The sequence below is a fragment of the Antechinus flavipes genome, chromosome 1 (assembly GCF_016432865.1).
Source record: "Antechinus flavipes isolate AdamAnt ecotype Samford, QLD, Australia chromosome 1, AdamAnt_v2, whole genome shotgun sequence".
NCBI classification, from domain to species: domain Eukaryota; kingdom Metazoa; phylum Chordata; class Mammalia; order Dasyuromorphia; family Dasyuridae; genus Antechinus; species Antechinus flavipes.
The window spans coordinates 130,941,107-130,964,226 of record NC_067398.1 but is presented as its reverse complement, the minus strand read 5'-3'; the positions used below and the strand labels follow the sequence as shown (position 1 = coordinate 130,964,226).

Below are 23,120 nucleotides of genomic sequence, written 5' to 3'. Positions count from 1 at the left end.
CAAAGCAGAGAATTAGCAGGTAAATAAAGTCATGGGCATATGACAACCGTGAGAAGGGAGCATTGTAAAGCAAAATCCACCCCCTCATTGCCTGCAAATATGCCTCCCGCACAGCAAGAGTGAGAGTATACATGGAGGATGTAAATGGGATGTTTCCTAGTCTGTAAAATCAGCTGCAATTCAGCAGTTAGCAACTGAAGAATTCTGAAGTTATAAGACAGAATCCTCAATGTCTTTGAGCACTCAGACAGCATATAGGCTGTCTGATATTATGTTAGTGAGCTCTGGGTATCTCTTACATCCTTTTAAGATGTCATATAAAGGCTGCATCAAAGAAATAGGAACAGAGGCATGAGCCCTTAACCATTGAATGTGTCCAACTAGTTTCTTAAATAGGTTCATAGTATTCACCTTATCTAATTTTAAGTTAGGCATCTGATTAGTAACTGTAGAAGTCCCCATGAGGAGTCCCAGGTAAATGATGGGATAGTTATGTTGGATCTTTTCTGGGGCTACTACCAATCCATGTCAAGCGAAAATGCTTATGGTCTCTAAGGAGGGTGGAGAGATCTTTCCCACTGTTCATTGATAACAATATATCATCCTTATAATGCAGTATCATGTCATGAAGCCATGCCTTCCTAATTGGTTCTAGCACTTGTCCTATGTTCAACTGATACAAGGTGGGGCTACAATACATCCCTTGGGGGAGAACTTTCCATTGGTAGTGCAGATCAGGCCCTGCATTGTTTATAGAGAGAATGGTAAAAGCAAATCTTTTTCTTATCTTCTGGGATCAGAGGGATGGAGAAGAAACAATATTGTATATCTATTACTGTAACTGGCCAGCCAGTGGGTACTAGATTAGGAAATGGCATGCCAGGCTGTAGGGCTCTCATAGGTTCAATAGTAGCATTAACAGCCCTAAGGTCCACTAGCATTCTGAATTTTCCAGATTTTTTCTTTATGATAAATACAGGGCTATTCCATGGCCTGGACATTGGTTCTATATGTCTGGCCTTCAACTGTTGTCACATAATTTCATGTAAGGCTTGGGCTTTATAAACTGAGAAAGACCATTGAGGTATTCAAAGTAGGGTTTTAGATTTCCATGTTTTTTGTTTTCTTTTGTTTTGTTTTTTAATAATTATAACTTTTTATTGACAGAGCCTATGCCTGGATAATTTTTTACAACATTATCCCTTGTACTCACTTCTGTTCCGACTTTTCCCCTCCCTCCCTCCACTCCCTCCCCAGATGGCAAGCAGTCTTATACATGTTAAATATGTCACAGTATATCCTAGATACAATATATGTGTGCAGAACTGAACAGTTTTCTTGTTGCACAGGAAGAATTGGATTCAGAAGGTAAAAATAACCTGGGGAAGAAAAACCAAAATGCAAACAGTTTACATCCATTTCCCAGTGTTCTTTCTTTGGGTGTAGCTGCTTCTGTCCATCCTTGATCAATTGAAACTGAGTTAGATTTTCTCTTTGTCAAAGAAATCCACTTCCATAAGAATACATCCTCAAACAGTAAAATTGTTGAAGTATATAATGATTTCCTGGTTCTGCTCATTTCACTCAGCATCAGTTCATGTAAGTCTTGCCAGTCCTCTCTGTATTCATCCTGCTGGTCATTCCTTACAGAACAATAATATTCCATAACATTCATATACCACAATTTACTCAACCATGCTCCAATTGATGGACATCCTTTCATTTTCCAGTTTCTAGCCACTACAAGCAGGGCTGCCACAAACATTTTGGCACATACAGGTCCCTTTTCCTTCTTTAGTATTTCTTTGGGGTATAAGCCCAGTAGTAGCACTGCTGGATCAAAAGGTATGCACAATTTGATAACTTTTTGGGGCATAATTCCAGATTGCTCTCCAGAATGATTGGATTCGTTTACAACTTCACCAACAATACATCAGTGTTCCAGTTTTCCCACATCCCCTCCAACATCCATCATAATTTTTTCCTGTCATCTTAGCTAATCTGACAGGTATGTAATGGTATCTCAGAGTTGTCTTAATTTGCATTTCTCTGATTAATAATGACTTGAAGCATTAGATTTCCATGTTAATGGTGTGGGTGTGATATGAAGGGTAGTGCCCAAACACCCAATGACTCTAATTAAAAATCCTGTGGAGGTCATATATAAACTGAGGCCCCACAAGCCTTCAACATGTCCCTGCCCTATAGATTGTACCTGACACCTGCGACTACTAGGGGTCAGAATATCCCTTGTTTGTCTGCAAACTTCCAAGGCAGGTCTTCTGCTGCAACCTCTTTAGATAGAACAGCTGTGAGGGCATCGATTTGAAAGGCACTGGAGCTGATGTTCTCATATCTCTTTTTCATCTCTTCCAGGCCAGCCTCCCAATCTAATATAAGCATTGCCTTCTGATAGTTAGTATTAGCATTCTCTCATACCAATTTTTGTATAAGGTGGCTGGAGGCTTCTCCTCTGCCCACTGACCTCTGAAGAGCTTCCTATAGGTGGACCACAAAATCAGTTAAAGTTTCATCTGGATCTTGTTTAATTTTAGTAATTGAGGGCTTCTGCTTTCCAGAAGCTTGAATTTTGCTAACTGCTCTTTGGGCACACTGGGACACAGCTACATATATTGCTGCATCATATTGCATTTGATCCTCATTTCTTTCATACCTTCCAGCTCTCTGTATTATTTTTCTAAACTTGTCTGGGAATCTGCAAAGCCTTCACAAAAGGGTGCAGAGGGAGCGGATGGGAGACATATCTCCTCAGGGATGGCAGGGGATGGGAAAGAAGGCCATGCCTCGGAGACGGAGGTGACCTTCCCTCTGTTCGCTTTCTCCTTCTCATCTTATCACTGTCCTTTTCCTCAAGATCATATGTCTCTCTGTTTACTTTTTCTTTACTACATCGTATCCCCATTTCCTCCTGTTCCTGCTTCTTCTTCACTACCTCTTCCTTTTTTGTCACATCTACCTCCTTTGTCTTTCTGTTTACTTCCCAATTCTTTCTACTTACTCCATTTCATGGACATGGCTGGTCCTGGTGAGTGCTGGTTTAAGACCCTCATTTGTTTTATGACTCTTTGTTTGTACTTCATTATATACTTTTAATGGATTGTGACTTACACATCTTAAAGTGCCCCCAATCACTTGATAAATGAGGTGATGCCATTCCAGGATGGCTCCCGGTGTTTCATTATCATAGGAACCATCTGACTATCTACTGCCTCCCACTATTTAAAATCAATTTCCAATCCTTCTTGCTTTACTATTCTATAAGCTTCTTTCCCTGGCCTCTCCTGGTATGGGACCCTCACAATAATTTGTCCCATTTCCTAACCTTCTATTCACTAGAACAGAGTTCTGTCTCTCTTCCCACCTGCAGGCCTGCTACACAGTGAGGTGCTAGCTAAAATTGTCCCTGTTCAGGTGCCACTTGTAGTGTCCCCCTTTGGGCTACTCTAACTGCCCACCTATTGGTGGCATGACTGTTAAGTCCAGCTGGGCTAGTTCCCTGAAGACCTCAGGATCAGCCAGAATCAGGATAAGTAAAAGTCCTTGTCTTTAGGGAAAGAAATAGGCAAACTGCCAGGAGCTTAGCCAAAGATGTCTTCTTGATTCTGGAGACCAGAATGGCCACCTTTCTCCTCCTAGTCCTGGGGCCAATTGAGTCTGTCTTGTCTTACCCCACTCTCTAATCCTTGCCTCTGATTATCTGTATACCAAACATTGAGCCAAGACAGAACAGTGAGAAGGACCCTTTTTCCAAACATATGCTAATAGAGTCATTATTGAATAGGTAATTAGCCTTAATTATTATAATTATTATAATTAATTGTCTGATTCAAGCATACCTTTTAAGAGTTTCAGCCCTTTGCACATACAATTAGGCCAAACTTAGCAGTCTTCCAGTACCAAGCTGGATAACATAGAGACAGACTACCAGGAGGTAAAGGTGAAACGAAAGAGAACTTTATTCTTAGCACATATTTATACTCTCCTGAGGATCTGGGGGAAGGGGAGGTCCTCTAAGAAGTTGGCATAACAGGATTGACCCGAGAAGAAGAAGGAGGCATGGTAGGCTTTGAGAGCTCTAATAAGGGAGACATGGTAGCTAGGGTCAGACACCACCTCTTGGGGCTATGCCCCACCTCCACATAGAACTTGTCTGCGCCTCAATACTTTTCATACCTCAGGTCCTCCCACATGCCTTGAACTGCATTTCTTGCTCCTAGAGGCTTTGTAACCCTTACAAACAATAACAACTAATATTTGTTCATAAACTTCACTGGGAGACAGTAAAGGAAGGTATAATCAGAAAATACAAACAGGTACCAGATATTCAATCTTTCATGCTTTTGCCAACTTTTTCTTTTGCATTTTCTGAAGACTTTAACAGCATACAAGGATTTCCTTTCAGGTGAATTTTCCTATTACCTAACAGGATGTGTCTCTAGATTCAGGGCTTAGGGAATAGAATGGAGATGGAAAAACATTTTAGACATGTTAAGTCAATAGCAAACCAGGAGAGGGCAAGTGAGAGTGTGAGTCAACCAAGAAATTGCTTTTATTGACTTCAGTTCTTTGAAGATTTTTATCTCTGGAGGACATCTTTGATGAAAATGTCACCTTTTCCTTCAAATTCCTTAGAGAGATTCAGTAGCTACTTTCAGTGCATTATAAGGCAGTGTGGTATGGTATAAAGAATGCTGCTTGTGGAGTCAGAACATCTAGGTATACCTAAACATTCTGCTGTTTAAAATCTGTATAAATTTAAAAAATCATTTCCCTTTTCTAGATCATAATTTCATCATCTATAAGGAGTAGGAAAATATATATTTTCTAAGACCCTTTCCAATTCTAGAAGCAACAGTTGAAGAAGAGATAGAAAACTATACCTAGATTTGAGATGACCTGAGTTCAAATCTGTCTCAAATACTTACTAATTGCATGACCCTAGGTAAGTCACTAAATCTGTTTGCCTCAGTTTTTCTACTATAAAATGGAGATAATGGCAGCTGCCTAATAGGGTTGTTATAAGGAGCAATTGAGTTAATATTATAAAAAAAAGTGTTAGCAGAGTACCTGGAACAAAACTTGATATATACATATATCTAGATATGTGTATGTATGTATGTGTATGTATTTATTCCCTACTTGTCCTCTAAATCATTTAACCCAATGGTTTAGAGTTCTAATGCTGTAACACACTGGAATGTAATCAAATTCTGCTGAGAATTGCTGAATTAGAATTGCATACCATTAGAGTTGAAAGTGGCATGTAATTCAACAGTCTAATTTTATTTTTAAAATAAATTTTATTGATATTGTTTATTTTTATTTTATTTAAATTTCTCCTTAAATTCATCTCTAGCCCTACTTCCAAAAAGCTATTTTATAGAACACAAAATACCATTGAAGTTTAAAAAAAAAAAAGAAAACGAAAAAATTCTTCAATCTAATGAGTATATTTACAAGTTGTAAAAAATATACTCAGTGTTCCATAACCATGAAGTTCCCCCACTACAAAGGAGACAGCTTTTCATAATTCTTCTTTGGAATCATTCTTGTTCTATGTAACATTGCAGCATTCATTTTCAATTATTATTTGGTTGATTTTCTTTCCATTAAGATTATCATAGTTTTTCTATGGATTGTTTTCTTGGCTCTTCTTCTCCTTCTTCTCTTTCTCCTGGCCCTTCCTTCTTCACCTCCTCTTCATTCTCTTTTCCCTTTTCCTTTTCTTCCTTCTCCAACTTCTCCATTTCTTCCTCTTTTTCTTTTACTTTTCCTTTTATTCCTTCTCCTTCTTTTTATTATTTTTTGACAATTTATACAAAATTTTCAGGATTCTTAATATTTCATTTATTCACAAACCACAATTTGTTTATTATTATTTGGTCATTTAGACGTGCCCAACATTTCATGAATCCATGGATCATAGTCCATCAGACCCTTCTATCTTCTACTATATCTTGAAGTCTGTTCACATTCTTGTCCATTGTTTCTATGATAGTATCTATCTCATCCTTTGCTTTAATGTTTTCCTTTCAATCCTTCCCAATATTGGGGTCTTTTCTAATGAGTCCTATATTGTCATTGTGTAGACAAAATATTTAACTTTAGCTTTGGTATTTGACTTTGGAGTGAATAGCCAGAACTAATGTCTTTAAGTTTTCTGGGCTTTGATTTCTTTGTTATACAAAGATTTCTTAAAATCTTCTCCATTACCTCAAAATTACTTCTCCATAACCAAACGTATTGGTTTTGAGATACTCAGTTTTCCTTATGAACCAAATCTTACAACCATACATTTTAACTCCTGGAAAACACATAGTTTTAAATATATAGACCTTTGTTAGCAAAGTAGTGTCTCTGGTTTTTAGTAAGCTGCACAGATTTGTCATAGATTTCTTTCCAAAAAACAAGTATCTTAATTATGTGGTGGCATTCTCTGACTACAGTGATCTTTGATCCCAAAATATAAATACATTTCTTTTCCATTGATTTGCCAGGAAATTATGGGACCAGTTGCTAAGAACTTTTATTTTTCTTTTTTTTTAGGTTTAAAACCAAATTTTATACTCTCCTCATTAACCATCATAAAGAGGCTTCTTAATTCCTCTTTACTTTCTACCATCAGAGTGGTATCATCCACATGTCTGAGAATGTTGATATTTCATCCAGCAGTCTTAGGCTTTTGATGCATAAAGCATGGATTTTGCAAGATGTACTCTACATATAAATTAAATAAATAGTGTGACAATAAATAACTTGGTTTCATTTCTTACCCAATCTTAAAACAATCATTAACATGTTTGTTGCTAACTGTTGCTTCTTGATTCATATGTAGGCTCCTCAGGAAACAAATGAGATGATATGTTACTCCCATCTCTTTTAGGACTTGCCACAGATTGTGGTGACATACACAGGCAAAGTTTTAATGCTGTCAGTGTTGCTAAAGGAGGTGTTTTATTGCAACTCTCTTGCTTAATCCATAATCTGGCATGCATTGGCAGTTTGTTCTCTAGTTCCTCTGCCCCTTCAAAAAACAGACTATTCTGATAATTCTCAGTTTAGATATTGCTCAAGCTTGAATTGAACAGCCTTAAATATAACATTGCTAGTATGTGAAATAAATACAATTGTTTGATAGTTTGAACATTTCTTGACATTGTTCTTTAAATTGGGTTGTAAAATGATACTTTTTCCAATCCATGTTATTTAAAAGTAATCATAATATATGTAAGAAAAAAATAATAGGATTCCATTTTGTATTATCTTTACTATAAAATAGCTTTACTATAAATCTGTGAACAGTCTTATGAAACATTTTTACATTTTAAAATCAAGATTTGCTGTTTTACTGATATTTCAAGGGAACCATGGTCTCATATGGGAAGTGGTTTTTAATGCAGTTTTTAATACTTCTATGGTCTTTTCATTTTGGGAAAATCTTGTTTGTGTCTTTTAATAAATGTATTTGATTTGTGATTTTATTGATTTCTAGACTTCAGAAAGTAATATGTGAAATGTTAGTAATACTGATTAAATTCACAGTTGTATCATGCATTTCATTTTCTGAGAGTTAATTTTTAAATATTTAGTATTACCTTTCTGGATCAGTTATGAAGATAGAGAGTGACTTGAAAAAGAGGACTAAATCTCAGGGACTCAATGAAGGAAAAAAAGAGGAGTAAATGATACTGAAATGATTCAGGCAAAGAATTGTGGTAGGTGTTCACCAGAGAATCTCTATTTTCTTGCAAAATGAGGCAAAACCCTCTATTGACAAGGAGGTAGCATTTGAAAAGAAAAGATATTTTGGAAGAGATGTTTTATAGTGTCTGACAGAGTCAGTCTCAAAAGAATAACAATTGCCTCATAGTAGTGGTTTTTCCAGTGAAGAATGGATAACATAAATTAGCAGAAAGCTCATTCGGCACATTTTATGGCCTCTTTAAACATTGTTCTGCAGCAAGCAAATAGGAAATGAGAAAGGAAATTATGGTTCTATTGCCATATTGGGATTTGGCAAAATATGAATAACTACAAAGTAAGAATATAAGTTCTTTGAGGGCAAGGACTTTTCCCCCTTTGTTTTGTCTTTATATAACTAATTTCTGGCATATAGTAAGATCTTAGCTCTTAATAAATACTTATTCAATTGAAATGAATTTCCCATTTATTTTCTGGTGTTAATGTGTATCTCCACCTTCCACACTTTGAGTCTATTAATACTCATTATTTTTGTGATTAGGTGAGTTGTTTCACAATTTACAAGGAGCTTTTTCTGACAAAGTCCTATGAGTAAATATTGTAATCCTCCATTTTCAGATGAGGAAACTGATACTAAGGAGATAAGCAACATATCTGAGGTCACACATCTAGTAAGTATCAGAGCCAGGAATAGAGCTCAATTCTGAATGTAAATAACTTCATTTTTTCATAAGGCCATTCTGCATTTATCCATCTTAACACATCAAGACCTGGTAACAATTTAAGATTGTCTATTCCAAAGTATTTAAAGTACTTTCAGAGTTTTGCCATTTGACTTTAGCATCAAAAGAAAAAAAGCTCAGTTTTATACTTAGATAAAACCTTTTTTTCTTACCCTTAAATGGCACAACTTATAATGAATGCATCATGTCCAAGGTTTTATTGGAAGTGAATTTCAATAGATTTAAATTATTAGTTGTAAATGTATCATGTGATAAAGCTGCCTTTAAACAATTTGTACCACATATGATGTTGATAATTCATACTCCAATTTCATCTTCATGGAATAGCTTACACATTCAGAATCCAATTATGTTTTACCAAAAACAATTTTAAATTCTGATAGAGAAGAAAGAATAATGAAATGATATGTAAAACTAGTCCTGATTGCCACCAGATAGAAACATGTCCAATGAGTTAGTTAGGCCAATAGATTACAGAGATGACACATCATTGTTTTTAAAGATAAATATAATTTTCATGAATTATTATTCATTTCATTCATTATTCATTTTGATGATTGTACATGAACTAATTAGAATATTTTAGAGGTTATTTTAACATGACAGTTTATTCATGTTTTATAAATAAGCATTCTCCAACATGTCTTGACTTGACCTTCCCTATCCCAATTATAAATAATTAGAACTGATTATTTTTGCACCTTCAAAATGAGAATTGTATACCAAAATATCGAAAGGATGAACTTATATTTTGACTTAGTTTTATCTATGATAACTAGAAAAGCTTATTCAAGAAGATTCATATATTAGTTCAAAATAATTTGAAAAACAACTTGAAGGCTTTGTAGATTATGGTATTGCATCAGGTAATAAACAACTCTATCAGCCATATTGAAAATAGGTTTTGTTCCTGACAGATTTGAATTAAAAAACTTGCTTTATTTTTTGAATAAAGGAGAAGTTAGTATCTGTAAAATTGTTAGAGGTGATGACACTATACATATATGTGTATATATGTTTTATATACATATGCTTATAAAGGAGAGAGAAAGGGAGAAGGGGAGAGAGGGGAGAAACACAGAGAGACACAGAGAAAGACAGAGAGACACAAATATATGTGTGTGTGTGTGTGTGTGTGTGTATGTGTGGAGAGAGAGAGAGAGAGAGAGAGAGAGAGAGAGGGGAATGAATATTTTATTGGTATTGCCTTCATCAAAGATCCCCTCTCTATCCTTATAATTCAGTCCAAGCAATACATTTTGCATCAGATTTTTCCTATTTCCCTTAACTGTTAGTATTTTCCCTCTTAAACTTTTATGTAGTCTCTATATATTTAGATATTTAAATCTAGATATATATCTTCTGATTCATATGCTTGAGATTATACATATGTGTTCATATTAACACACATATATGTATGTTTCTATATATATACATAATGTGTGTGTATATATATATATATACATATATATATATACACACACACACACACACACATACATATATATATATTTAATTCACAATATCTCCGATCAAGCAGATAAGCAGATATAGTCACAAATACACATTACACAATAACACATTCACAAGCACATATTTATACTTTCATCTTAAACATTTCTTATAATCACAGGCACTCCCAACTTATATCTGCACAGTTGTAGTAGCTATAGAGTTTATAGAGTCTATTCTGCATTATGCCTTTATTTTATTCAAATAATAGTCTTGTGAAATAGGTGGTTCACATACCACCTAAATTTCACAGATGTGAAGATGGGAGTCTTATGGCTATTAAATGCCTTGTCTGGTTACATAATTAGCATCTGGTACAACTGGCAATCCAATGCAGTCCTTTTGCTCAATTCAGAGAAGGGGGAAATATGTTAGTCTAAGAAGTATATAACTGACTGTATACCAAAAGGTATACATTAACTTGTTTACTGAAAATAAAAGTCCTCAATATTACTTTGAACAAAAGGATTATATCTGTGAATTCAGTAACATTAGGAATTCCCAAATAATGCATCTTATTTTTTTAATTTTATTTATTTTTTTTATTAATATAGCTTTTTACTGACAGAGCATATGCATGGGTAATTTTTCAACATTGACCCTTGCAGTCACTTCTGTTCCAACTTTTCTCTTCCTTCCCTCCAACCCCTCCTCTAGATGGCAGGTAGTTTCATACATGTTAAACATGTTAAAGTATATCTTAAATACAATATATATGTACATATTTATACAGTTTTCTTGTTGCACAAGAAAAATCAGATTTAGAAAGGTAAAAATAACCTGTAAAGAAAAACAAAAATGCAAGTAGTCCATACTCATTTTCCAGTGTTGTTTCACTGGAAGTAGCTGGTACTGTTCATCACTGATCAATTGACACTGAATTGGATCCTTTCATTGACAAAAATAGCCACTTCCATCCCAATTGATCCTCATATAGTATTGCTGTTGAAGTGTATAATGATCTCCTGGTTCTACTCATTTCATTTAGCATCAGTTCATGTAAGTTCTCCACGCCTCTCTGTATTCATCTTGCTGGTCATTTCTTACAGAAAAAAAATATTCCATAACATATACAATAATTTACTCGGCCATTCTCTAATTGATGAGCATCCATTCAATTTCCATTTTCTAGCCACTATGAAAAGGGCTGCCACAATCATTTTTGCACATACAGTTCCCTTTCTCTTCTTTAATATTCTTTTGGGATATAAGTAAGACAACTTATTCTATCATACAGGTTCATATCTTTTTTGCAACTAAAAATCTTAGTAAGTTATGTGACTTGTTCAGGATTACACATCAATATGTATTAGAAGTGAAACTGAACACAAGTTAATATTGAACCTCTGACACTTACTAGCTGGGGAACATTATTTAATCTCTTTGTCTTAGTTTCCCATCTGTCAAATGAGCTGGAGAAAAATATGATGAAGCACTCCAATATTTTTGCCAAGAAAATGCTAAATGGGAACATGAAGAGTCAGACATGACTGACAAATGCCTTGACAACAACAATGAATGCATTATTGTTTGTTGTTTAGCCATTTTTTCAGTTATGTCTGACTCATCATGACTCCATTTGGGGTTTTCTTAGCAGAGACACTGGAGTGGTAAATCTCTGAGGCTAGAGTTGAACTCAAGATGAATCTTCTTGACTTCAGGCCCAGCACTCTATCCACTGTATCACCTAATTGCACCTGAACCAATTATTAAGCACTGTTTTAAATGCCCTCAATATGACTCATTCACAGTTTTCTTTATGATTCAAAGAAATGTGAATGAGTTCATGAAGCTAATTTTTTTTTCAGTTTAGTTATCTTTGAAATAGTTTTAAGATGAATGCTTTTCCTTCCTGCTGTGTTAAGCAAAATATAATAAACATTAGATAGTCATTTAGTGAAAAGTGTCTATGTATATATCATTACAAAAACATACCCACAAAACAAATCATTTAGAATGTTTTTATTTTATGCATAATACATTTCTCCCCTTTTTCTTGCTATCTCAGACATATTTTCTCTTTCTTTCTTTCTCTCTTTCTTTTTTTTCCCCCTTACAGAATGACTCCTGGGGAAAGCAATACTCGTATGCGCTCTTCAAAGCTATGAGTCACATGCTATGCATTGGTTATGGAGCCCAAGCTCCAGTCAGCATGTCTGATCTTTGGATTACCATGTTGAGTATGATTGTAGGGGCCACCTGTTATGCCATGTTTGTCGGCCATGCTACTGCATTAATACAATCTCTGGATTCTTCCCGAAGACAATATCAAGAGAAGGTAATTAGTTTTAGATCTTCTTCCTCACTTGTCTATCATTCTATTATAAATCTGTACTGAAAACACATAGTTGTCTTTGCCATGTATCAGTGAGAACTATTCAAATTGTTTTGATCTTACTTTTGAAGAAACAGAAGTGTATATATTTTTATAATTTTTTTCTAGCAAATTTGTTTATTTTTAATACACATTGCTATATGAATCATATTGGGAGAAAGAATTAGAGCAAAAGGGAAAAAAACCAGAAAAAAAGAAGTGAACATAGCATGTGTTGATTTACATTCAGTCTCTTTAGTTCTTTTTCTGGATGCAGATGACATTTTCTGTCCAAAGTTTCTTGGGATTTTTTGAACCACTAAGAAGAACCAAGTCTTTCATAGTTGAATATCACATATTCTTGCTATTATTGTGTACATTGTATTCCTGGTTCTGCTTGTTTTACTCAGCATCAGCTCATATAAATCTTTCCAGGCCTTTCTATAAAAAGCTTGTTTATCATTTTTAATAGGACAATAATATTCCAGTACCTTCATATACCACAATTAATTCAGCTATTCCTCAATTGACAGAAATTTGCTCATTTTCCAATTCTTTGCCAGCACAAAAAGAGATGATACAAACATTTTTGCATATGTGGGTCCTTTTACCTTTTTTTTTTTTTTTAACTTTTTTTACTTTACGATTTTCTCTTGGGATATAGACCCAAATAATGGTACTGCTGGGTCAAAGAATATACACAATTTTATAGCCCTTTGGACTTGGTTCCAAATTCCTCTCCAGAATGGTTGGATCACTTTACAACTGTGCCAACAATATATTATTATCCCAACTTTCTCACATCTTCGGCAACATTTATCATTATCTTTTCCTCTCATCTTAGCCAATCTGAGTGGTGTGAGGTGGTACTTCAGAGTTGTTTTAATGTCCATTTCTCTAATCAATAATGATTTAGAGTATTTTTTTTCACATTCATCATCTGAAAATTGTCTGTTCATATCCTTTGACCATTTATCAATTGGGGAATGACTTGTATTCCTATATATTTGAGACAGTTCTTTTTATATTTTAAAAATGAGATCTTTAATAGAAACACTGTAAAGATGTTTCCCAGCTTTGTCCTTTCCTTTTAATCTTGTTTCTGTTGGTTTGGTTTGTGCAAAAACTTTTTAATTTAATATAATCAAAGTTGTCCATTTTATCTTTCATAATGTTCTCTAATTCTTCTTTTGTCATGAATTCCTACCTTCTCCACAGATCTGATAGCCAATTATCTCTTGTTCTCTTTATTTGTTTATGGTATCATCTCTTTTGTCCAAATCATTTATCCATTTTGACACTATTTTGGTATGAAGTGGGAGAGTGTATGCTGAGTTTGTAACATTATTTTCCACTTTCCCCAGCAATTTTTCTCAAATACTATGTCCTTATTCCAGAAGTTGGAGTTGGGGATTTATCAAATATTAGATTGCTATAGGCTTTGATTATTGTATCATGTGTATCTAATATATTCCACTGATCATCTACTCTATTTCTTAGACAGTACCAAATAGTTTTATAACATAGTTTTAAATTTGGTACTGCTAGGCCACCATCTTTGTATTTTTTTTCATTAATTCCCTTGATATTCTTGATCTTTTGTTTCTCCAGATGAATTTGGTTATTTTTTTTTAATTGTATTAAATATATTTTTGGCAGTTTGAGTGATATGGCACTGAACAAGTAGACTAATTTAGGCAGAGTTATTATTTTTATTATATGAACTCGACTTACTCATGAGCAATTGATATTTTTCCAATTGTTTAGAAAAAAAGTGCATGTATTAATAGAAATAGGCAACATCAACTGATATATAGTGTAGCATATATTCAAGTATGGCCTCATGTATTGATATGAAGGCAATTGTGAGTTTGTTGTGGAGGCAAATACATTAAGTAAAGTAATGAATTTCCAGAATGATTTAATGTCTTAAATGTATTTTTTATAATGGATTATTTAGTTATTATTTGCTAAGGACACCTTGGGCAGCATATTTAATCAGATATTCTCTTTTCTGGCAGCCCTCCCATAATCTAATTTTTCTAAAGAATACAATAAATTTGTTTTTCTCCACAGGAGATTACACCTTGCTGTGCTCCTTGGTTGAAAGTAGAAATCAAAATGACACTTGTAACTCTTTTGCTTTTGAACTTATAATTAGTCTTAAATGTTTTGTTAAATATTTCTTGGAGTATACTCTTGGCCTTTTCCTCAATTATACAATTTCTCAAAGAAAAAAAAAAACACAACACAATGCCTTAATACAAATGAAAATAGTTGCAATGTATATCAATGATGCCTATAGTGGCTTTAATTATTAAAGTAATGAATAAAAGGCTTTATCTTATTTTATAATAAAGTCATTAATCCCTTAAGTAGATGAGAATGATAAGTAGGCTAAGAGAGCTTACCAGACAATGGTAAAACTTTAACTCAATTTATTTTTTTTATTTTACATTTATTTATTTTATTTTAAATTTATTTTAAATTCTTATGCAGAGGAAGAGAACCCAATTTTGGAATTTTATTTATTTGTTCATTCATTCAGTGTACCATATTGCTTTTAAAAGATTAGTTGGTGCCAAACAGTTTTATGACTTTACATGTGCCATTTTTATTTTTTATTTTCTTGATAATTCCTGATTTGTTATGTTCAATTGTATTTTATTTTTTGAAAATGTAAAAGAAACAATGGGAATTCATCACCCCCTTTCTTTTTTCTCAGGTTTTGCTAGAAATTAAAATATTTTACTTAGGAATCCTGGTTGTTAATTTATGTACAGCTATATGACATGATGCTAGGAAATTCCCAGATGTACTTTATATGTCATAAGATACAACTTCATTTTCACTGATTTGGTAATGTACTTTATATGTCATAAGATACAATTTCGTTTTCACTGATTTGATCCTTTTCTTAACAGCCTTTGCAATTTCTATAAAGCACAAATGACTACTTCAGACTTCACAATTAAATTTCAGTTCAATATAGAAAGTTTTTATTAAGCACCTGTTACTGTCTCAGACTCTGGTATAAGCTCCAAGAATAAAAAACTAGAGAGGGAAAATAACATATGAATAGATAAGAAAAAATAAATGTAAACAAAGTAATATTATAGGATTGTGATTCTACAGATTGATTTGACCAGCAAACAATAATTCCTTTCCCTCCATCCCCATAGCATATACAGGATTAGAAACAGATAAAACAAATATTACAATTTTCCCACTAGATCATAGAATCCATGAAAATCAGCTAGTTCACAATTTTTCATATGCAAATGAGACATTTTCATGTCAATGCAATAGCTTTGCATTGAAAACAAATCAGATGCTTTATCTGTGAGAAATCTTAGCAAATGTGATAGCTAGAGGTACAGTATATTAATAAGCTCAAATAGACTTCCTAGGGGCAGAGGCAAAATGGCATAGCGAAGCCACTATCCAAGTCAAGAAGGTGCTCAAGCTCTCCAAGTTTTTCTTGAAAACCACATGAAACCAACTCTAAACAAAGTCAGGAAAAACAGAGCCTAAAAAGAGACAGAATGAAACAATTTTCTAGCTCAAATACGTTGGAAGGACTTCAAGAAAGGTAGTCTCATTGGGATGAAAGGGTATTCATTCCAACTCAGATCAGTGGAAGATTCTTAATTATAGGACTCTAAATCCTGTCTCAAAAAAAAAAAAAAAACAGTAATAGAGCAGACCAGTGGGGCAATTATAGAGAATTACTTCTGGGACAGCAGATTCAAAAATTTTGATCATATTCTTATTAAAACAATAGTGTTCACAATTCAACTTAGTATAATATTGTGTTCTTTGGAAATTTGTTTTTCATTGTAAAGATAATAAGATGTCACCTATTTACAAGACCTGAAACTTTGTAAAACATTTTACTAGTGTTATTTAACTTGATTCTTATAATAGTACTTTAATATAGATTTAATTATTGTCCCCATTTCACAAATGAGGAAGCTGAGTCACAAAGCAGTGACTTTTCCAAAGTCATATAATTGAACAGTATCAGTGGCAAGATTTGAAGCTAGATCACTGAATTATGCTTTACTACATCTATATCTAAGCTACTCTATATGTGTGTGTATATGTGTACGTATATATATATATATATATATATATATACATATATATGCATATATATATACATATATATACACACACACACTTGTGTATTATGCATATATGCATATACATATAGGAAGAGTAAAGAATAAAGAATTGAATGACAAGGAGCCCATTATTATTGGCCACTTTCTTTCCTTGCATTAATTTATGATATTGCTCTTTTTATTCAAATTATATTTTAGATAACATTTTTGAGTCCATCTGGCAGAGACATTAAAAAAAAAAAACTAAAATTGCTGTATATTCAGTTCTCAGAGGCAATATATTCTAAACCAATTAAAGAAGGGATCATTTTCTATAGACTCATATTGATAATGAAAACAATCTAAAATATTATTCTCTCCCATTTTCCATAGAATCAGGAAAATAATTTATTTCTAAGCACAAATACTATGGAATTAAAAGATGTTCTCATGAAAATTATCTTTGTAATTTGCTCAAAAGAGGGAATTGTTTAAACTGAAATGTAAATTTATGAAACTATATCTAATTTAAGTAAATCCTACTAAGCAGAGGCTTAAAAAGTACTGTTTACAATTTAGGATGTGTACTTTCACTATGACATAGCACAATATTAAAATATAGGAAACCTAAAATTCCCCAGTGCCTAAAGAGCTTTCTGATAGAAACTTAAGCATGTAGAGAAGCACACTAACTTTTTTGTTTCCTGTAGTAGTAATGTGATAACAGGTACCCTGGAGGCAAAAAAAAAAAAAAAAAGAAGTTAATGTACTTCCATGTATAGTTTGGGACAGTAGGGGAAAGTGATCTGACACTTTCTTTTGTTCTGATTTATATTCACATTTTTGGACTTTGGGTGCATCAGGTTTCTAAACTCGAATCAGCACCTTGGGCCTCAATTACAGTTGAATACCCCAGTGATCTGAATGAGTCTATGAGTAAAAAAGAACAAAGAAAAAGGAGCCTGTACTGTTTTTCTAAGTTCATCACCCTTAAAGAAATGATTTTCCAGGAGTTTAAATCAAATTTCTTTTGTTTTTCGTTGATTTGAACCAAATTGTCCCTATGCTTAAAATATAATCTGTAGTTACCTTAGACTTCTATGACAATATCATTAAGTCTAATAGACCAACTAGTTCTAAGGGTGTGAAAACTTTTCTTTATTAAGCACAGTGCCCCCAAAATGCTTCCCCCCATGATATTTCATCAAGCTTCACAATACATAAAATTTTAAAAATCAACTTAATTTAGTTTTCATTTAATTTCTGTTTCATCTATATAAAGAGGAATATCAAACCTTCCCTTTTGATTGCTATAACTTTGATCTTGTAAGTATAGGAACATTTTTTAAATTGATAAAACCCTTCAAGAATAAATGATTAAGCATTTTTAATAGCACTGATTTTATCAAACCTCCAAAGAATTTGTTTTTAATGGAATAGCCAGAGGAGAAATTACTTTTGGGGTTACAGATGCTATTGGTAATAGAAAACATTTTACTTGCTTTTAGTAATAGAAAAGAAAGGTAAAATTGGAGATTGAAATCTACTTTGTACAAAGAACTAGAAACTTATTCTACTATCTTGAGAAATTTAAAATGTTACATTGGCATTTATCTTCTATCCAGATTGAATAGTAAATGTAGCTGATTGAACTTATTCAATACTGTCAATAAGAAAAACTTAATGGTGACTCAAAGTAAAGCTTTGGGGCATCATCCAGTATAGGAAAAATATATTGTCAACATATTTACTAATTTCAATGTATAACTGTGAAGGAATGAATGAATAGAAGAGATGTATTACATGTTTGCTCTGTGTTTGACATTGTATTAAGGATTTATAACATGTGTGCATACACACACACACACACACACACACACACACACACACCCTTTCAGGACATCACTTCCTATCTGTTCCACCCCCATCAGAATGTAAACTACTCCAGAGCTTTCCTTTATCCGATAAATCACACAAAAAGGGACCATAAGCAATTTTCCCAGAAATCTTAGTGTTAATTTACAGTTTTGACTTTTAAGTAAAAAGAATGAGCATAGAGGGAGAGCACAAATAGGGAAGGGGATGCCATGAAGATTAGTTCACAGCCATAAGATGGGCCTGGTTGGGCTAAATGTAGAAACAGTTTCCAAATCAGAAGCCCAGGAATATGGATATGGAACATCAGGCAAAAGGAGAAAAAAAATACATCTTGAAGATGTATTTGAGACTGTATTCTTTTTCTTTTATTTTTTTCTACCTCTCTTACTCAAATTATGTGTGTTTTGTATAAGCTCATTCAGAAATTTAAGAAGCCCAACTGTTTTACTAACATATGAACACATCTTAGGATCCCGAAAACACAAAGGCAGAAAAGTTACAAGCATACAGATTCCTTACTTAATACCACTTGACATCCACTAAACCCTTTGCCCAGATTCTTCTACAGTATTATTTTGTTTCATTCAAAGGTTGAGTGGCTTAATCTTTTTTCTCTATTATTATTAAATTTTAATCCTTCTATATTGTTATATTATTAATATGACAAAACAGTCATGAAAAGTAGCTAACACTTAAAATTTGCTATTTATAATAACACATTTATATAGCACTTAAAGATTAATAAAGTACTTCTTGTGCCTACTGTGTCAGATGTAGCAGAAACTTTACTGATCTCCATTTTACAGAAGAAAAAATTGAGGATGAGTTGTTAATTGATTTGCTCATATACAGGCAAGTAGAGTAATTTGAATCTGAGCTTCCTGATTTTAGATCCACTAGACATGTTGTCTGTGATAGGACCTTGCTTGGCTCTAAACACATTGAATAGAAACTGATCACTCTGAAGCTCCTTAGAATCCTTAAGCAGCTGGACAAACTCCAGAGATTTTTCAAATCTTTTGTCAGTAACCTTGCCTCTCATCTATTGAGAGCCTCCAACTCAATTCCAAGCTGGTTCTTTTTAACCTGCCTACAACCCTGTTCATACATTTATATAAGGCTTCTCCTAATATATAATATCATTTAGTCTTGCCCAGGTCCTCTAGCTTCCTTTCTATTAAAAGATCATCACTACTGGAAGATCTGAAGTTCATTTGTATGTTGAATAATTATTTTAATGCCTTCTTATGAAGTCACAGAGCAGCTATGTGGTGTATTGGTTAGAATGACAGGCCTGGAGTCCATAAGATTCATCTTCCTGAGTTCAAATCCAACCTCAGACACTTAGTAGCTATGGGACAATGGGCAAGTCACTTAGTTCAGTTTGCCTCAGTTTCTTCATTTGAAAATAATCTAGGGAAGAAAAAAGCAAATTGCTCCAGAAGATTTGCCAAGAAAATCTCAAATAAGTTCATGAATTCAGTCACAATTGAAACATCTGAACAATAACAAAAATAAAATCACAGAGTGAGAATAGAATTAACTTTCAAAATAAATTTTTGGGGAAAGTTTGGCAAATGAGGGAAAGGAGAGGTTTCTTCCCACATAAATTTTAAACATTAACAAAATAATATTTCAGTCTTAGGAAGAAATGACATCCCTTTACATACTCTGCAGTCTTGCTAACCTCACATTTGACATTCCACCTTCTGTTTCAAAGCCTTTGATCCCTATATATATTTGGTATCTACTTAAATGTGTACAGGTTGTTTCTCTAAATGAAATTTAAGTTACTTAAGGGCAGCAACCTTTCATTTTTATCTTTATCTTCAGCGCCTAACATAGAATTTGACTCCTAGCATATATTTGATGATTTGTTGAAATTATGAAAATCATGTCCCTTCTATAGATAAATATGAAGATAATTAAAAAATAAGGAAGCAAATTCCATTAGGTATATATAGATGAAGAAATAGGTTATTTTCTGATAGTAGTGGGATGGAAAGTCACTATTATTTTTAAACATATTAATTATATTCTCAATCATATCAGTTCAACTTCTGATATTTTGGTTTTCATTTATATCTTGTTTACTAAGAAATAGTAAATGCTACATCCTCATGTCAATTTGTTAATGCTTGAGTCTGATGAGTTACTTGCTTGTTAATTATTTTTGGGTTGCTCCATTGATTTTTAAATGTTTTCTTAAAAGAAAAAAATTGAACTTCAGTACAACCAAATAAACTTGTTATAATAATTACTAAGATTTAAATACTTATTTCTGATACATAAAATATTAAATATTTTTGTCACTTTTTCTAAGTCCTCATCAAGATTTATGATCTTTTCCAGAAGTTCATATATATTATATTCTTCTAGTTTTTCACATAGGATGTGGTATGTAGAAGACATAATAAATATGTACTGACTAATCTAGTTTTTGGTGTTTTGTGTCATTTCACATACATCTCTCAATTTTTTCTCTATAACTCAAAAATTCTTTAATATTTTCTTGCATTGTAATTTTTTTGAATGTTAATATATTATAACTTATTTAACCATTCCTTTATTAGTGAACACATTAATCTTTTACAGTTTTTTTATTTGGAATTATTTGTAATAGTCCTATGGTGATTTTTATGCACAAAATTTTAATTGGGATTGTGTGATAATAGTTTCAGACCATATTTTCAAAAATAGAATTAGTAAAAAGATCTGATATATTTTATAGTTTGTGCATAATTATTATTCTCTACTGTTGATCATGCTATATAAATTGTTGAAAGTTATAGAACCCTAGTTTCTATTTTTGAAAATATCATCACACTACCATTTTCGAGTACAGTGAAAAAAAATTATACCTGAAGAATTTTTATTCTTTGTATCCTAAACATTTCATGTTGGGGAACCATCTTATCTGTGTCCTTTCTAAATCTACTTCTTCCCAGAAATACCCTTGTATTCTGTAGTATCGTTGGAAAGATGAATGATATGTCCAAAGTTAATTAGGTGGAAAGCAGAAATTTTAATGTCTTAATGAAATAAAGGAACTTTTGAAAAAAGGAAACAAGCCATTATTAAGTACCTACTAAAAGTTAGGTACTCTTAAATGATTTACATATATTACCTCATTTAGCCCTCCAACCTCATACCTTATACTTCACAACCACCTTGAGAATTACTTGCTATTATTATCCTTATTTTACATTTGAAGAAATTGAGGCAGAAAGAGCTTTAGTGATTTACCTAGCATCACACTCTTAGTAAATGTCTAATGCCAAATATGAACTCATCTTCCTAACTCTAATCTTGATGGTATATCCACAGAATGATCTAGCTGTTTTCCCAGAAGAAACTTCAAGAAGTTTGACTCTGGTTTATTTCTAAATCAATCAATCAATATTTATCAAGTGCCTACCAAATGCTAAGCACTGTGTCTATAAAAAGGAGCAAAAGACTATTCCTGCCTCTAAGAAGGTTATACTCTAATAGGGAAGACAAAAAAAAAAAAAAAAAAACAATACACACAAACAAGCTATATACAGAATAAATCAAATTAGGAAAGGGAAAGTGATAGGATTAAGAGGGACTGGATTGGGGAAAAAGCTGCCTGAAAAAAAGTAAGATTGTAGGTGGGATTTAAAGGAAGCCAAGAATGCCAGGAGGCAGGAGTGCCAAAGGTTGAAAGGGGCTAGGTTATGAAAGGCTTTGAATGTCAAGCAAAAAATTTTGGCTTTGATCTTGAAGGCAACCAAAAACTGTTAGAGTTTATTAAGTGCAAGAAGAATTTCAAGTTCAGTTTTGTGCTTTAGGGAAATCACCTTAGCATGGAAGAGTGTGAGGGAAGATTTGGGACAAATAAACTCTGCCCTTCTCCTCCTCCCCCACAAGTTATTCTAGTATTTTAGGTGTGCTGTGATAACCACCTGTATCAGAAGTATGACAATGTCAGAGAGAAGGAGGCATATTCAACAGATGTTGCAAAGGTGAAATCTACAAGTCATGAGAACAGGTTATATATTGTGTGGACAGGGATCATGAGAACTACAAAGAAGTTGTGTATGATTTAGGTTGTAAGCTTCAGGAAGATGGTGTTGCTTTCTGGAATAATAGAAAATTAGGAAGGAGTTGAGGTTTCAGAGGGAAAAATCCTGAATTATGTTTTAGAAATATAGGGGTGGGGTGGAGAATATATCTTGCCTCTGCTATCCTTACCAGTAATTTAACAAGATTAAAGGAAAAGATCTTTAATTTAGCTTTGGGATAATTTCTCCATATAGATATAAGCATCCCAGGATGTCTTGAACCAAAGGGTAGAATAAAAGCATTTTATTTATGTATTGTATACTAAATAAAAACAGTGATTTATAGTTCGGGGTCATAGTATCATAGATTTATAATTGTAAATATGACCAAGTAGGATCAAGTCCAAACTATCATTTTGCCAATAAGATAAAATGACACCCTAGAAGGTAATATAATCAATCCAATGTCATACAGAAAGTGGGAGAGGTTGGATTTGAATTGAAGTCTTATGAATTCCATTTCAACATTCCTTCCAATGTTAACTCACATAAATACTCTTCAATAGTCCCATGTCAGGATAAAAATCCATGATAAAGAAAAACCGAGGCACAAAGTTTATTAGCAAAGCTAGCAATTGCTAATACAAAAGACCTGAGACACTGCAATAGTCAAGGACCTTCCTTACTGGAAGAACCATTCTTTTATACAGTTGGTCACATAAGGTACCACTGATATAAACTATACTGAGTGGTGCTTGATTTACCATTAAGCTGAAGAGTGGGCTTACATTTGACTTAACTCAGAGAGGGTATTTCCAAA

At 33.2% G+C, this 23,120-nt stretch overlaps 1 protein-coding gene across 2 annotated transcripts in view; it reads left to right on the top strand.

Annotated features, from left to right (window-relative positions):
• The window catches only part of HCN1 (hyperpolarization activated cyclic nucleotide gated potassium channel 1), a 595,741-nt gene that overhangs the window by 408,623 nt on the left and 163,998 nt on the right, over positions 1–23,120 (top strand). Inside the window, exon 4 of one of the 2 annotated variants that reach the window (XM_051990583.1) lies at positions 12,037–12,255. The exons of the other annotated variant lie outside the window; for it this stretch is intronic. Coding sequence (XP_051846543.1) covers positions 12,037–12,255 — 219 coding nt within the window. The remainder of the gene's footprint in view (positions 1–12,036; positions 12,256–23,120) is intronic. 2 annotated transcript variants of the gene reach the window in all.